Source organism: Aquila chrysaetos, chromosome 6 (assembly GCF_900496995.4).
Source record: "Aquila chrysaetos chrysaetos chromosome 6, bAquChr1.4, whole genome shotgun sequence".
NCBI classification, from domain to species: domain Eukaryota; kingdom Metazoa; phylum Chordata; class Aves; order Accipitriformes; family Accipitridae; genus Aquila; species Aquila chrysaetos.
The window spans coordinates 38,547,109-38,563,482 of record NC_044009.1 but is presented as its reverse complement, the minus strand read 5'-3'; the positions used below and the strand labels follow the sequence as shown (position 1 = coordinate 38,563,482).

Below are 16,374 nucleotides of genomic sequence, written 5' to 3'. Positions count from 1 at the left end.
TCCTGGACTTGCCATGTGAGTCTACTCAAGACAAACCATTCCATAATCTTCCTTGGTACCGAGGTGAGGCTGACAGGCCTGTAGTTCCCCGGATCCTCCTTCCGACCCTTCTTATAAATGGGAGTCACATTGGCAAGCCTCCAGTCCTCTGGGACCTCCCCTGTTGACCAGGAATGCTGATAGATGATAGAGAGTGGCTTGGCAAGGACGTCTGCCAGTTCCCTCAGTACTCTTGGATGGATCCCATCAGGTCCCATAGATTTCTGAGTGTCCAGATGGCGTAGTAGGTCCCTAACTATTTCCTCCTGGATTAAGGGGGGTATGTTATGCTCTTCATCCTTACCTTCCAGCTCAAGGGGTGGAGTACCCTGGGGATAACTGGACTCACTATTAAAGACTGAGGCAAAGAAGGCATTAAGTACCTCGGCCTTTTCCTCTTCACTGGTTGCTACGTTCCCTTCTGTATCCATTAAAGGAAAGATATTGTCCTTGGGATTCTTTTTAATGTTAACATACTTGTAAAAACATTTTTTGTTGTCCCTTACGATAGTGGCCAGATTTAGTTCTAGCTGAGCTTTTGCCTTTCTAATTTTCTCTCTGTATGATCTAACAAGATCCCTGTACTCCTCCTAAGTTGCCCGCTCTTTCCTCCAGAGATGATAAACTCTCCTTCCTTTCTTGAGTCCTAGCAAAAGCTCCCCGTTCAGCCAGGCCGGTCGTTTTCCTCGGCGGTTTGACTTGCGGCACATGGGAATAGCCTGGTCCTGAGCCATTAAGATTTCCTTCTAAAAGGAATGTCCATCCCTCCTGGACCCCTTTGCCCTGCAGGACTGTCTCCCAAGGGACTTTCTCAACCAGTGCCTTGAAGACATCTGTCATCTGTAGAGGGAGGCTGTCTTAGCTTAGACATACAGTAAGCACCTGAAGCTAGATCAGAATTATAGGTGTATATAGAGAGAGAAACAGAGGGAGAAGAATTTCAGATGTGTATTTTTTATATATATATATATGTATATATACACACACACAAAATATTTTTATTTGAAAGGTCATAGTTTAAAACCTGCATAGTCATCTCTCTCATACTATTAATTCTCCTTGTAACTATCATGTGGTAGTGAAAGCAGTAGACCAGTGTAAAATGGCCCTGAGACACAGAATGTTATAACTTTATTGCAAGGTAATGATTAGTAATCTCCTCTTTCTATGAGTTATGTTAGTCCCTTAGAAAGCCTCATCTTCCCCTTCTGTATTTCTATTATTTTTATATATGATAGTTTTCGGATGGCCTTTAGTCTTGGGTGTATTTTTTTATTCCAAAGAGTGCTGAACATTGATATAAAAGATGATAAGAAATAAAAAATAATGGTTTTATTCTTCATGTTCTGGGGATGTCAACATGTCTCAAAGCTTTGCAAGGTGATAATTAACAGAATGTAATTTAATTCTGGATATTTGCTTTGGTGTGTGATCTATCTTGCACATACAGGCATGTGTCTTATTGGCCTAGGTAATTGCTGGAGGAAAGATCCATCCAATAATGGAAATGTCATATAGTCATTGATATGACATAAACTTAACATAACTTCAGGCTTTGAAAATGTATTTTTTATTATTAATATGCTTACCGTATATATCATTTTTGATCCGAAAAGCTTAATATAGCTTCAGCCAGATCATTAGCAGTACTGAAGCTGTATCTTAAAGCACCAGCCATGGATGTGGTAATTCTCCTGTTTTCCAGGTTAGGGAGATGCATACATTTTGCTGGCTGGGCAAACGAGGTTCAGAGAGTTTCAGCCTGCCAGTTGCCTAACAGTGAGTCTGGTCATGTAATTTGCATGCCCTAAATAGCCAGTTTTCCTGTCTGAGATTCTTGGAATAGGTTTTTTCCATGTGTATTTGAACACATTGGTGTTCTTTGACTAAACAAAACACGTTTAACATAAATATCAAGCCTTCAGTAGTGTACTTGGTGTTCCTGCATATTTTTGTTCACACCATGCTTCTGGCATATGAATTTTCATTGTTTATTTTGTGATAAGTTACCGTCTTACTAATGCTTCCCCTTCAGTTTGTATACCTGTAAATTGTACATCTTCATTTCTCAGTGGTGTTCATTTAAAAAAAGTTTTTTCTTTTGCCTGACATTTCCTTATAGATAACACAGAGAATATTCCACTTTGGGATTTTACTGCAGAACAGAGTATGTGGTGGACTAACTCAATCCCTTTTGAAGCCTGCTTGTGTCACGTGCGACCATCACCACAGGGACGCCCGTACTTTCAAGAGCAAGGCTGAAATACCGTGCTTTGCATGGTGTTCTTCAAGTCTTTGATTTCTCCTTTCCCTCCAACATTGCTCTTAAAAGTGGTGTAGGTCTCCCTGATTGCTTTCTTGCAGCAGCAGGACTTGCAGGTCACCCTGCACCAGGACTGGGCAGGGGCTGCTGGGGTACGTGACTGACACAGCCGCCTTCAAACCTCAGCAGGGAAGCGACAGGGGAGGACGGGCTGACGTGACCTTTCGTATCTCGGCTGGGGGGAGCCTTAGTTTGAACTGTAGGAAATTGTCTAATCCCTAAGAGTAATGGAAGGATCCCTCCCGAACATCCATTTAGGTCACATTGTGGTAAAAGTAATTTTAAAGGTATCTATGGAAATAACACATTATTTATCAGATGAGTAAATACATATTTTAAAAAGGGAAAATAAGCCTTCTGTCATCCAGGCACATCACAGCGGAGACTGCATTAGTCTGTCAATAGCAGAGCTGTCAAAATCCGGTTTTTGAGAGTACAGATTTCATTTTCTGGCATTTAACAAGACAATTGTATTATAAGGGTGAGAATGACAATCATTCCCAGAGTTCATTGCCTGTACTAATCCCTCTGCTGTTGGAATGAGAAGAAACCTCCCATTGCATGTTGCTTTATTTGTTATTTAGGAAAACCCTTGATTGAACACTCATTACTCTGAGCCTGTAAGAACAAATCTGTCAGGCCTGAGGTATAACAAGCAGAGGGTGAAAGAGTCATCTCCAGTCTGCTTCCAGGAGCTCTGAGCGTTTTGGTGAGAATGCTTAATTCGGTCTGTGTTGGCATTTGCGCCTATCAATTTGTCCAAGGTCAGTCCAGGCCTGGTTGCAGATACAAACTGAATCCCCAGCTTTTACTGGCCTTTCCAGTCTAACCAGTACTTAACTTTTCACCTCAGAATACAATAATAATAATAATTATTATAGGAATTATTATTACTCTTTGCATCTAAGATGTAGAGAATTATGAAACAATTAAATGAGTTCCAAATGACCTGGCAATAAGTATTCTGCCTACAATTTTTCATGACTGTGCAATTGTTAGAAGTGGTAAAAGCAACATGCATCTGCTGCTGAATTTTAGCTGAGGAGTGGACGATGTCAACACCTCCCTATGAAATCAAGATTTAAAGTTCTTTAGGTCTCTTTAATATATTTTATTTATTATATCACCATAAATTGTTATCTCCCTCTGAGAAATTGAAAATTATCAGCTACTTTTATTAGATTATGAGAATCTAATCTAGAAACAGCAATACTACAGGATTCATTTTGGTAATCACAACTAGTACAGCTGAAAATCTGAATCTCCAGCTCACAGTATTTGCAATGAAATGCGTGTGATCAATTTCCAAAGTAATTGGCAGTACAGTAAGAAAGAAATATTGGGAAATTTTAAGGTTTACATTTAATTAATTTTATTTTTTGAGGAAAATTATCTTGGTGTCCATTAAATTTGAAAAGGTCAGATTCCTCTGATAAAAAACCACAACCTAACAAATTGCTTTTGATTTGGAATTTACGCCTTTGGTTTTATCTGTGCCAGTAATGTACTACTGGGTGGCGGGGAGAGAGGTTTACTTTGCCTGGTCTCCCAGTAGTAAAACTGAAGTCTGGATACTGTAACCTTTGCATTAAGTCCAACAGCCTGCACTATTTTAAATATGGGTAGGGGGTGCATCTCACTGGGTGAATAACAAGTTCATTCGTCCATTGAAGAGAGGGGACTTTAAATATGTTGCTCCCTGGGGATTACTTGCAGAAGTTCAGTTCTTTGCACAAAGAACAGTCTTGGGGTTTTGGGTTTTTTTGGTTTGTTTTTTTTTTTGGTTTTTTTTAGCTGAAATGGAAGTGGAGGTGAAACATGAAATTCAAGTGGTCTGAGAGGGAGGAGAGGTTTTATAAGTTAACAACATGGGGGCAAAGGAAACAGAGTTCTTGAGTCCTCGGGAAAGCTGAGGCCAGCTAAAGGCTTATCTGCCGGGGAGCTCCACAATGGAACAGTAAGCCTGTGCTTAGTGAAGGCTATCGTGGAGACTGCAGGTGAGCTGGTTAGGGCAAAAGTAAGATTGGAAGCCAAATGTCACTGTAGTAACAGGTATCAGTGAAAAACTGAATAAAAAGATGTTTTATTGGAAACGATGGAAGTTTGACCTTGCAAATGTTTGTGCTCAGCCATGTGCTGATAAAGATTTCAGCTACAGCAGGGGTACAATCTCTTCTGGTTTAAGGACTGTAATTAAAACAGTTGGATTAACAGGTTCAAGATACTTCAGAGAGCTGAACAGTGATGAAATTGTTCATATTTAAAACCCGTCAGGCTCTCGCAGCATATTGAATCAAGGCTGAAGTTTCAGTTGCAGAGCCAAGCTAAGAGGGACCCCCACCCTCTTGGCCCTGACTGTGGGGTGCAGAGAGCTACTGTATGTGCTCTGGCTGACCAGCCACAAGGTTCTTGGTGCAGGAATTAGAAAATGAAATTCCATAGCTGATTTTACACAAAAGGTCAAAATAGGTTGTTATAATGACATTAAAATCTCTTCATGACTTTCTGGCACTGAAGTCTGAATCATGGATCTATAGCTTGAAACTTGATCAGTCAAAGTGCGTATTTATAGTTTTGCTAGGATGCTTCTGTAGGGCTGTAGTGTGTGTGGCTTGAAAAAATATGGAATGTGTATGCTTCAGATCCATAATTTTGATTTTTGAGCTTATAAATCTTTATATCCCCGGAGATACAAGAGAACATGTAGAATTGGGTGACTTTGATCTGACTGGGGATAAAGTGTTTATTTTATAAGTGCTGATCAAAGTTTGACAAACCATTTCTTAAGCACCTGGGAAGATGAGAAGTGAGAACTAAAGGAAAAGATGGCCCTCGTGATCAGTGAGTAAAGCAGTGTTCAAAATGAATGCTCTGATGGGATGAGCTGTTGATCTGAAAAGCTAGTTTAATTTGAGATACTTAAGTCTGAAAGAGATACCTGGGGGAGAAATTGGGTATATGTGTTTCACGGAGGATTATAAGGGGTTGGGAGATAGATATCTTGAACTCTGTCAGTATTGTGCATGCCTGAACACCATCAGCACAGCTTATCCTAGCGGGAAGGCAAGAGCACATATAGTACTTAGGGAAACAGCTCTTGGTATAAAAAATGGGGCTCTCAGGCTGCATCAGTTTCAGTAGCTAACTCTGGGAGGATTTTAAATTTCTTTGTGAAACACAGCAGTAGCCTTTAAAAAAGTTCCTTAAAGAGCACTGCAAAAATGTCAGCACAGGGTCCAATGTTATAGCGTATAAGTAATTTAGGGGGAAAAAAAAGGAAAAAAAATAAAAGGCAATAAAAGACATCCAGTCTCTTTGTGACCAAGTAAAACAGATATTTCTGATGTCTGGTTACCCTTACTAAATTTGGGACTTTGGAGTCAAGCTGTTTCTTCTTTTGTTTTCCTGGAATAGCCACTGTTACCAGCAATAGCCCATCAGCCAAACTCTGCCCCTGTGACACTTTCACACTTCGTTATTTGCCTTGAGCTGTAGTTTACCCTAATGTTTTTACCTGCCATACCTGACTGAGGTTCAAGCCATACTTGCAGGGGGGTAGCATGGGTTCACGCACGCTGTTGACATCTCTTTCCATCGAGCACTAGCGTGATGCAACTCCATGAAGCAAACAGCTTCATCCTGAATGCCTGTGGGAATTCGGTGGCAGGAACTGCAGTGCTATTGCTGCATGGCAGTGCAGCTTGTTCCCAAAAGGGCCTGAGGAAACACAGCAGGGGGTGAAAGTCATAAACGGTGATTTTCAGTAGTTCTGACTCAGTGAAACAAATGTTGCTGGAAACTATCATTTTATCTTCAATGGCTGGTATAAGTCAAAATTAGTCCAAAAAAAGTGTGGGAGGGTGGGAGAAGGAAAACTGATCTTCTTTCTTTGAGACAAAAGACAACTTGGAGGTTTCATTTTTGAAATTATGTTTTCAAAAAAGTGCTTGATTAAGCATTTTAAAGAGAAAACAAGCTTTGCATGAGCAGCCTATAAAGAACATTATTTTTGTTGTTTTAGTCTCATTTTGGTGAACGTTTTAAAATTTGAAAACAAACTCAAAGAATTGAAAGTATAAACACTGTTAAAATGCTTCACAGAAAGGAACAAAATCACTGGGTTTTGTTTGTGATTTTTTTTTTAATTTAAAAATAATGCTTGAAAATTGTTGATGGGTTCTACTCTGAATGAACTGATGAATACCTCTCCTTTATTAAAAAGGTGTAATTACTGCAAACGTTGGTTGACATTAAAATGTATGCATTCATCAACAGTTTCATGATTACACTTGCTGCTTGCTTTTTGAAAGTGAGGCCCTATTACATGCATAAATGGTTGGTGACTCTTTAATGACAACTACAATAATGGTTTCCTACTGTTCCCAAAACGACCACATCTCTATATACATCAGAGAAGCCTGGCACAAAACAGAAAATAAATATGAAGGCAGTTTTCAGAGTTAAGGCTCTGGGGTCTTTACAGTCACAGTTGACTGTTCGTCTGGTTTTTACTCTTGTATGATATTTCTGATTGCATAAAGAGAAGAATGAGTGCAAAGTGATCTTGTCTTTCATTGAACTATAAAGACAGCTTCAAGTTGTTGTCACTGGAGTAATAGGGCCTTTTTCAGCAAATGGAATTGTGTAACTTTATTCTGAAACAAGCGATTGGCTCAGCCTGCAATGACATTGAGCGAGTTTGGAATGGATGGTGCACTTGAAATGTCTGTGGGGGTATCTGCCAGTGACTGGAAAACAAATACTATTTTATCCTTGATGCATTATACAGCATAAAATAGCAAAATAGAGAACTAAAATCAATGGCCCATCCACTCTAGAAGTATGCAGTACCAAATGCTTAAGATACAGACCTGTGAAACTTTGAGTGTACAGCTACAAAATAAACTGTCCACCAAAACAGCTTTTCTCTAAGTCATGATAGTTAGAATATGTTTTATGTGCTAGAGCTCGAGGTTCATAGCCTTTTCTGACTTCTTCTGCTACTCCCTAGTATTTACTGCTGGAATTCTCATATAACCAGAAGGAAAACCTACCAGGATGGATTTTCTCCTGGCAGACATAACTGTAGTTTCACTGAAGCTTGTGCATCCTTTCAGATTTACACCAGTTGAGCACCCCTAGTGTGATTTCTAGATCTATACAGCCTTTTCTTTCCAAAGTTACACTGACAAAGGGGCCATCTCAAGGTGAGGAGATCATCTCTGTTTGCATATGCCCACATTATTAATGGCTGAATCTTCATATCTTTCCTTATTAATTTGAAAAAAGTATGTCTGGGCTCCAGCCAAAATGACAGTCAAGAAGAAGCAAAACACTTAGTAAGAAAAAGTTTGTGATGAAGAATGAGTTTCTAGCTGTGCCAGTTCACTGACAACATATTAGTTTTATGTCTCTGCCCCTTGCACCATCCTTTGTCTAAAAAACTACTCAGCAAACAATTCAGGGGAAGCAATTGGCATATTCCCTAATGAGGCAAGATAAAGTGTCCTGTAATGATGATGACAGCAAATTCACTAAGTAAACTGCAGTTTGAAAACTTTGCAAATTGATCAAACCATGATTCCTTGATTGCTTACTTAATTGCCTGTTATGGTCTCTCTCCTGACCCTCCATATCCTAGTTGCTTTTGTCAGCACTTTGGCGACTGAGGGACTCTCTGTTGGCCCCTCAGGTTGTGAATAGTGGAAAAATGGGTTCTGGTTTGGGGATTTTATTTTATTTGCATTTAACATATAGTCTTGGCCAACTATCATAGAGGGAATTTAGAGATCTTCTGGACTCCTACAGTGCTTTCTACATCAGGCTAATGACTGTCAGGAAGAAGCTTTCTTAATTCTGTTTATTATAGGATGGATACTAATTAAAGTACTGTCTCACCAGGTGCTGAGTACCTTAAGCAGCTTCTTAACTCCAGGAAGGATAATGCTGTGCATATTTAGCACTTAGTGATGTTCTGCCTGCTAAAGATACCTGGTCAAGAGAGAAACATACAAGGGGAAAGCATATTTCAACAAGTGGTACAAGTGACTGACTGGCAAGACTCTTAATTCATAGCAAGTTTGGGATGGGAGCCCCTAGAACTGTGATTCTATTTTGTTGCCAGAAGTGAAGAAATGTCCAATTTTCATTAAAAACTGAGTAATGACCTATCTTATAGCATTCTTCAGAGTAGTAGTCAGATGAGGCTACTTCAGGCTGGCTATTTAAGTCTTTCTGAAATTTGTTTCATTAGAGAAACCATTTTTAGGGAATGAGGAGAAAGGAAGGATGTGAGTCCATGTGTGCACAGAAGTGGGAATGAGGCATTATTCCTGCTGGTGCAGAGCAATTGCTGCCTTCTGTGGGAGAGGCTGGGACCACGTTTCAGAAGGGGTGAGAAGTGCTCTCCCTGCAGTTGGTCTGTAAATCTCCTTGAGTTCTTTCCAGATGAAAGGTACTGGGAACTTTGCAATTTTATTTACAACCTCGACACGGCAGATATTATGACATATCAGGTTTAACTGTACTGCTCTGCTGCCTGAAGAGTGGGAAACTTGGAAAAAAGATTTGTAGTGGCTAACAAATGAGTTATTCATAAGTTCCCCTGAGTATATCCCAATCTGTGTATGTCCAGCGTTTACTGTATAATCATGTACGAATGTGCAAATAGTAGCTAAATGTGCTCTTAAAATTAAGAGGTAAGAAAAAGATAGATTTGAACTTGCAGCAGCCAAAGATGATGTCCAAGTATATTTCTGTGTGTTTGGCTACTGGGAGCACCCAAAAGCTTACTTGAAGATTAGGGGTAATTCTGTTTGCTTGCATTTCTGTTACTGTGTCTTCCAAATAACTTCATCTCATAGGAAGAAAAAAGGAAGTCTTGGTCTATCTGCTAAGTCAATCTGTGTTTTTTATTGTATTTGCTGACAATTAGTTGAACAGTCATAAGCTGTTACAGAGCATAACCTTGTCAGTATAATCAGGTAAGTGTTTAAGTAGGTGGAAAAAAAATCGATCCTCCTGCAATGAGATTTAAGGTTACTGTTGTTCAAGATCCAGGATCATACATGTGACTCTCTGATACCTCACAACTGCCTCTCTGGAGAGGTTTTCTCTTTGCCCCATGTGAAGTTATGATATCTTGCCTGAAAACATGCCTCAACTACAAGGAATTGCGCTGACCTGTGGGAGTTTTTCCTCCTGTTCTTGTTCTTGGTGACCTGCTGTGCTTGTTTTATTAACCACTTGGCACTTTCATGGGTACTAATCCTCCAAAAGAAGAATATTGATAAGCAGAGAGGAAGAGTTGGTTGTATAAAAAAAAGGTCTAAAGCATAAAATTGTCACCCAGGATGGAGACCATATCTGACCTTGACCTTTTCTGCTAAGGAACAATGGCTTGTTTTCACTTGTGCAGTAGACAGTGGTAGGGCCTTGTAGTTACCTGTTAACAATATCCTTCAGGGAAGCTGAAGACTGACAAAAATACCTGTCTTTGGTATTGACAAGGCTTGAGTGCATGCCTAGGTAGTAAATCGTGTACACGTGTGTATGTATGTCTGTCTTTGAAATATCATTATGCGGATGCATGTATGTATCACTCCATAACTAGATGGTGGTGCGTTTGAAAGTTCATATCCATTTACTTAAGTCTTTACATACTTTAATCCAAAATAAGGCCAATACCTGTATCTTTAAAGCCAGAATATATTAAGTTCAAGGAAGTAGTTAAATACATGCCTAATTCTGGGCATGGACTTAGGTCCAAATGCAGTAAACTCTTTCACATGCTAATCAGCAGTGAACCAACAGTTTATATTATGACAATGATTAAAGCAGTGCCCATGTATAAAATGTGTCTTTCTGTTTTCTCCTTGTTTATATGATACGATCTCTTTCTCTCTCTTTTTAAGCTATCTATGAAAAATCTTGTGAGGCTTACCGACACCAAGGGAAGACATCAGGTTTCTTCTACATCGATTCTGATGGAAGTGGACCACTTGGACCACTCCGTGTTTTTTGCAATATAACAGGTAATGATCTAACCTTGTCTTTGGTACTTTATGTTGCCTCTAATGTTGTTGGTATGTCTTTCATTGTACTACTAAGAAGACACCACAGTCATGGGTGTCTCAGTAGTGGGAAAAAGAAGAGAACTGGTAGTTACTGAGGTTCAGCTCTGAGGTGTTTCCTTAAATAGGATCCATGTAAAAGCAATTTTTAAACTTTAAGTTTGAAGGACTCACCTTATACTGTTGCTAAGTGGTGTTTACAATGGTACTTGCACCTTTTAAAGGGCACTGCTGATGTATTTTTCATATCATAACTTTTAATGAGATGTTTGTACTTTTTACTAAAGATGTAGAAACTTAGAATTCAGACCTTCTTTTGTAACTGTGAATGGTTTCTCTGCTTTACTAGAACAGTAGATCTGGGAAGAATTATTAAACTCCTTGCACTGAGCTAGCTGTAAACCCTTCCAGTCTGACTTAAGCAGGAATACTGTCCCTCATATGAGTGTGCTGCCTTTGGTGTCCCAGAAGATAAAACCCCTGATTGTCCTAGGCATCTGTGTGGAGGAGAAGGCATGATGTTCTTAGGAGGAGGGACACCAAAGAGACAGGTAGAGGAGCAAGAGCCTGGCAAGGTGACCTGTTTGTTGAGACTTCTCAGACTTATAGTTCTGTAGTTTTAAAATAAAAAGTGTTTCAAACAAATATACCTGTTTGGCAAATTCTCCCCTTTAAGTAGGTCCTATTTTGTCTATAGGACTGTCATGCCAAGGGTATGAGAAAAAAATTACGTAGCCCGTGTTGTGGATTGGGGTAGATGGTAGAGCCACCTTTCTGCTTTTTTATTTTAGAAATGGAAAGGAAATTTCCTAGACTGTCTCCTGTTTGGCATTTTTTCCTTCCTGTGGCCAGGTGCAGATGAAAGAATATTTTATTATCCCTTCTAAATTGCTAATTCTGGTTGAGCTACTTTGCCACATACCACCTCCACACTCAGTCCTGAAAACTAAGGACTCAGGGTATTCGTATTTTATCCTTAATCTCCTTGTACTTAAAGTGTCTCAAATTAAATTTTCATTTTGATTTAATTGGGCAATCATTATGTTAATTAAATGCACACCTGTTAATTATTAAGTATGTTTTTTATTCAAGTGTAACAAATATTTAATAAGATGTGTCTCTTTCAATGTTGTGGAATCTCGTAAGAATTGAAACTAGAATTTCACCTTTCCGTCTGAATATCCTTCCTTGATCTCCAGTATGGGAAATGTGCTCATTTTTATTATTTACCATATAAATACGTGTGATCAAAACATTGTCAGTGTTTTTTATCTCTGCCGAAAAAGTAAGATTTTTGACAAACTCCTTGCAGAAAGCATCTGCTTTCCTCAAATAAATTTTAGCTGGCAGAAATCCAGAGGCATATACCTGATTTTCTCTCTAGCTGTAATGAACTTGCTGACATACTTATTTTGTTTTGGTTACGAGAAAAGTGGAGGTGGGGAAAACTGACAGAATGTCTTAGCCTGGAAAACTTTTTCGTATTACTTCTTTTCCCCTAGATGCATCATTTGAGGTGGGGGAAGGTCATTTGTCACAGGGATCTTTATTATTCCTATTGCATAAAAGGACTGAGACACAGAAAGAAATTACTATTTTACAGTTGTCCAGAGAGTTTGAGGTACAATTGGGTTATGTTCCTGTATCATCTAAATGTGGTTTGGGTGCCTTAATCACAAGAGCTTCTTTTCTCTCTGGGAACATACCTTACTGTTATGCTGATAAAAATTATTTACAGTAATAGATTAAGTGCAAAGTATGGAAAAAACCAACTTAATGTACACAGGGATGGATTCTGAATTTGTTACTTTTTTCAGGTAATGCTTCTGCATAGTCTTCTGGAAGTATCAATATTCAGGGAAAGTCAAAAAATGAAATTCTATGTTGTTATGTTGGGAACATACAAGGAATAGAGACACAAAAGTCAACATTATTGTTCAGTGACATAAATCCATACCACAACTCCTGTGAAAGGAAAATGTAGATGGTCAGAAGCATGGATGGCTTCCATGTATGGGAGACTAAACAAATTAAAAAGGTGGTGAAGGGAACTGTCACAGGAAAGCATTGAGATCATATGTGGCATAGAGAACACAAATAGGGATTGATTCTTTTTCAACATATAGGAGCTAAGGGACAGTTACATTATTAGATAGCAGGATTTGTTGGGGTTTGTTTGTTTGTTTGTTTTCTTTTTCCTGATGCAATGAATAATTTAACTTGAAACTTACTACCACAGGACATCAAGGAGGCCAATGTATCAACAGAAGGAAAAAAACAAGCTGGAAAAAGCCCCAATCTTGTCTGATGGATTCAGAAGATGAAATTAAACATGGAGATTTAGTTGCAGCTCCCAGCTCAGGCAGCTGTGAGGCAAAGATCACTGAGAAATGGGAATGAGTGTCAGGAAAACCTTTTGCCTTACCTTGCTTCCCTGGGTATCTGTTCACCCTCAAAGGCAGAGGTGGGCTCCTGGTCTAAATGAAGCTTTGCTTTTACTCAGGCTGGCACTTCTTTTTGTATACAGTTCAAGAAGTGGTAACCTCTTTATGCCCAAAATGTGTTCAGGCTGAAGAATTTGGGGGTGGAATGGAAAATCCAGGGATATGACTCATTTAGTGCTCTTAAAACTAGAGGTGCAGTGAGCTAATGACTTCTGGGAATTACAGTGCCTTGAGTCTGTGAAGGATGAATTCAAAGAAGGAATCAGATCATCAACAACGAGCAGCATCATTGTATTTAGAGAACAGTGTTGTTCCTTAACGTTCACTTACATTTCTTTAAAGTTATTTCTAATTTTTACCTGTTTAATTGAACAGATAAAGATCTTGTTTGTAGCCAGTTATTAACCAGGGCAGATTAACACCAGCTTTCTCACTTGTTGGTATCTGGTCATAGGCATCCAATACGTGATGTAGATACGGGAAGTATCAACTTTACAAGTTAAGTTATTGTGTCTATGGTCCCAGTGATTTCTCTGCAGCCTGTCAACTTTAACAGCCCACTGCTGAATAAAAATTCTGAAGAAATCAGAGAATTGTGATTGTGTGTGTTGAGAGGGAATTGGACAATCATACAAAGACAAAGAGGGAGAGAGAAATAAGGGAAGGAAAATTTTGCAGGGAGAAAAAAAGAGGAAAAAAGTATTAAAAAATATAAATCCAATTTTCAGCATCACAAGAAATTTAAGAGTAGTGTGTCACAGGATATGTGCTGATACCAGAGTGGGTAAATGTATTTATTCACTGTCTGGAGAAGTATCTGAAAAAGCAAGGTGACAAAAATTGTAGATGGCATGCTATTATTTAAGTTGGTCAAGAAGAGGAAAGAGTGTGTGAAGTACTTTAGAAGGATCTTATCTTGAAGGCTGTTTATTTCTAGTAAAAGTAAAATATGTTGTTGAAATAGGAGGTTGTCAGGAACAATAATGTACCTAATTAAAGGCATAGAAAGATGTCTGTACAAAGAGAGGTTGAAAGTAAATAATCCAGGGCTATTTAGATTGGGAAGACCCAAAGTGAATGGGCCTCATTGACAGAAGCGATGTTCATTTGCATTTTATTACAATAGGAATAAAGAGACTCTTCAATGACAGTGAAAGACAACAAACTCAAAACCAGATTAAAAAAAAAAAAAAGACAACACCTTATTAACATAATGTTTTCTTCACCTTATATACCCATTATACACAAAGCAAAGTCACTGGCACAGGGAAATTCGTCAATTGTAAGAAACAATGAGGAATCCACACCAAATATGCACGTGCATGAGGGAGGTGAACCAGGCGTATGTGCCCAAACCATGATCATATGTAGTTGGATGCTATGAGAGATACCATGAGGATTTGCGTGGGTCTGTGCAGGGATTATTAATTTGGGATGACTGTATTCAGCACCATGGGAACATAGCTAGCCTGTTTCCAGGGCCATCTGCATGGGAACGTGAACTAGCTTTGCTTGCTTTACTTGCGTTCTCCCATCATCCATGGTGCTCTACACGCAGACTTTTTTGTGTAAAGTAGACAAAATGTATCCTGTCATGCTTTGGGGGAATGAACAACCAGCACTGGGAAATAAATTTTCCCTGTAGGTTGATTGTTTGATAATTACCCCAGTTGAATTAATCTTCACTTCCCACTGAAGTGACTGATAACAATCAATACAGAAAATGGCTAATGGGCCCTCTGAACCTTTGGTTTGGCAGTCTTTCTATCATTGAGAGGCTTATTCTTTTTCTCTTGTTGCTTAGAAATGTATTGATCTGTCTGGAGTACTACTTAAATGCTTAAAATCATATTTTCCAATGCAAAGTCTATAGACATGCAATCTACATCCATGTACTTGTTTTGCTGCCCTGTATGGAAAGTGTTCATAATGACCTTTCCTCACCTCCTCTGGAGTAAATTTTACCCTTGATATCTGAAAGATTCGCTTACAATACACTTGAGTCTTTCTGTCACTGTACTTCTTTACTGATGCTGTTTTACTGTATGCAGACCTGGGCTTTCAAATCAATAATGCTTAGAAATTGCCATGACTAGATCAATGGTTAATTTTGTCTTAGCCAGATATTTGTCCAGTCCTCAAATAGTTTGCCACCTTTTATTTTCTTCCTTTTTTTCCTCCAGGGCTGCAGACTGGGGAAAGTCCTTATCCCACGTCTTGCCGTTAGTGCAAGATCTGTTTTCGAAATTGCTGTAATGAAAAAATCATTAATGAACAAAAATATATCTCTCCTTGTTGCGGATCATCTCTGTTTTGCAGTCTCCTCTCAAAATGCAAATACTGCCTATTTTTCTGATGCAAGAAAAGTAAAGCTTTATTTTCTCTATCTCAGAAAACTGTATAGAAACTGTATTTAAATCTCAGATAATGTAAGGGATTCTAAGAGGATGTGAAGGAGGTTGCCCAAGTTATACTTGCAATTTTTTATAAATTGCCTCTGGTCTTTTCTTTTCATTCAGCTAACAGTGATCAAGATTTTATTCTTCCATATAGTACATATTCCACATCATGTAAAGGGGTTGAATTCTGGAGGATACAAGTTGTGTTTGTAGCTGAAGTGTCTAAATACTTTAAGTGTCTGAATAGTCCTACTTACAGTATGATATTTGATCAGCTATTTGAGGAAATTACTGTGGCAGTTCAACTTTACTCACTTTGCTGTGAACAAGAAGCAGAATGGAGTAACAAAGAGATGGACTACTACAAAGCAGAGCTGGATGGGCCTCAGTCCTTGCAGTAGGGATCCCCACTGATGTTCCCAAAATAATCGTGGAACTGGTGGTATTACTGCCCATGGCATCCACCTTCCCTTTGTTTCCACAAAAGAATCTCAGTTCATCTGCTTATATAATTTATTAATCCATTTTGCATAAGATACCATCTCCTTTTACTTTGCATAGGAATTACATTGATATAGAAGTCACTATGTGATTCAACCCTTGTTACGTATCCTGTGGACTTGGAAGACTCTCACGTGGAAAGGAGGGCTGCCACTCATTAGGCTGAGGCAATAACAGAGAGAAGGAGGCAGCGGAGGTCATGCCCTTAATTCTGGTTTTATTACCTGCAAGTATGTAATCATGGGACAAGAACTTAAATGATGAAACTCCCTGAGATTCTCAGAATGGGCTAGAAAAGATTTTACAGCTTTGAACCCCTTAAGGAAATTTTTGGGAGTGCCTTTTTTGTTTGCTTGTTGCTTGTCCTTTTTTTTTTTTTTTTTTTTTTTTTTTTATGAGTGTACCTTGCAGCTTACTGTCTGTAATTGTGATTGACTATCGCTGGAGAAAACAGTGAATGGGAATCCTTTATGAATTATGTACTACTGTTTAGATTAAAGACAGTCCTTAAAGATTTACAGTTTATACCCTCAAACACTACAGGTCTTCTGGCATACTGTAGTTTTGACAATTTATACATTTCTGGTTTGTTTGAT

The 16,374-nt window shown here is 38.8% G+C and overlaps 1 protein-coding gene across 2 annotated transcripts in view; it reads left to right on the top strand.

Moving 5' to 3' along the window:
* The window catches only part of CNTNAP5 (contactin associated protein family member 5), a 307,196-nt gene that overhangs the window by 187,238 nt on the left and 103,584 nt on the right, over nucleotides 1–16,374 (top strand). For both annotated transcript variants that reach the window (XM_030018519.1, XM_030018520.1), the window contains one exon: nucleotides 10,276–10,395. In XM_030018519.1, the coding sequence (XP_029874379.1) occupies nucleotides 10,276–10,395 (120 nt within the window). The remainder of the gene's footprint in view (nucleotides 1–10,275; nucleotides 10,396–16,374) is intronic.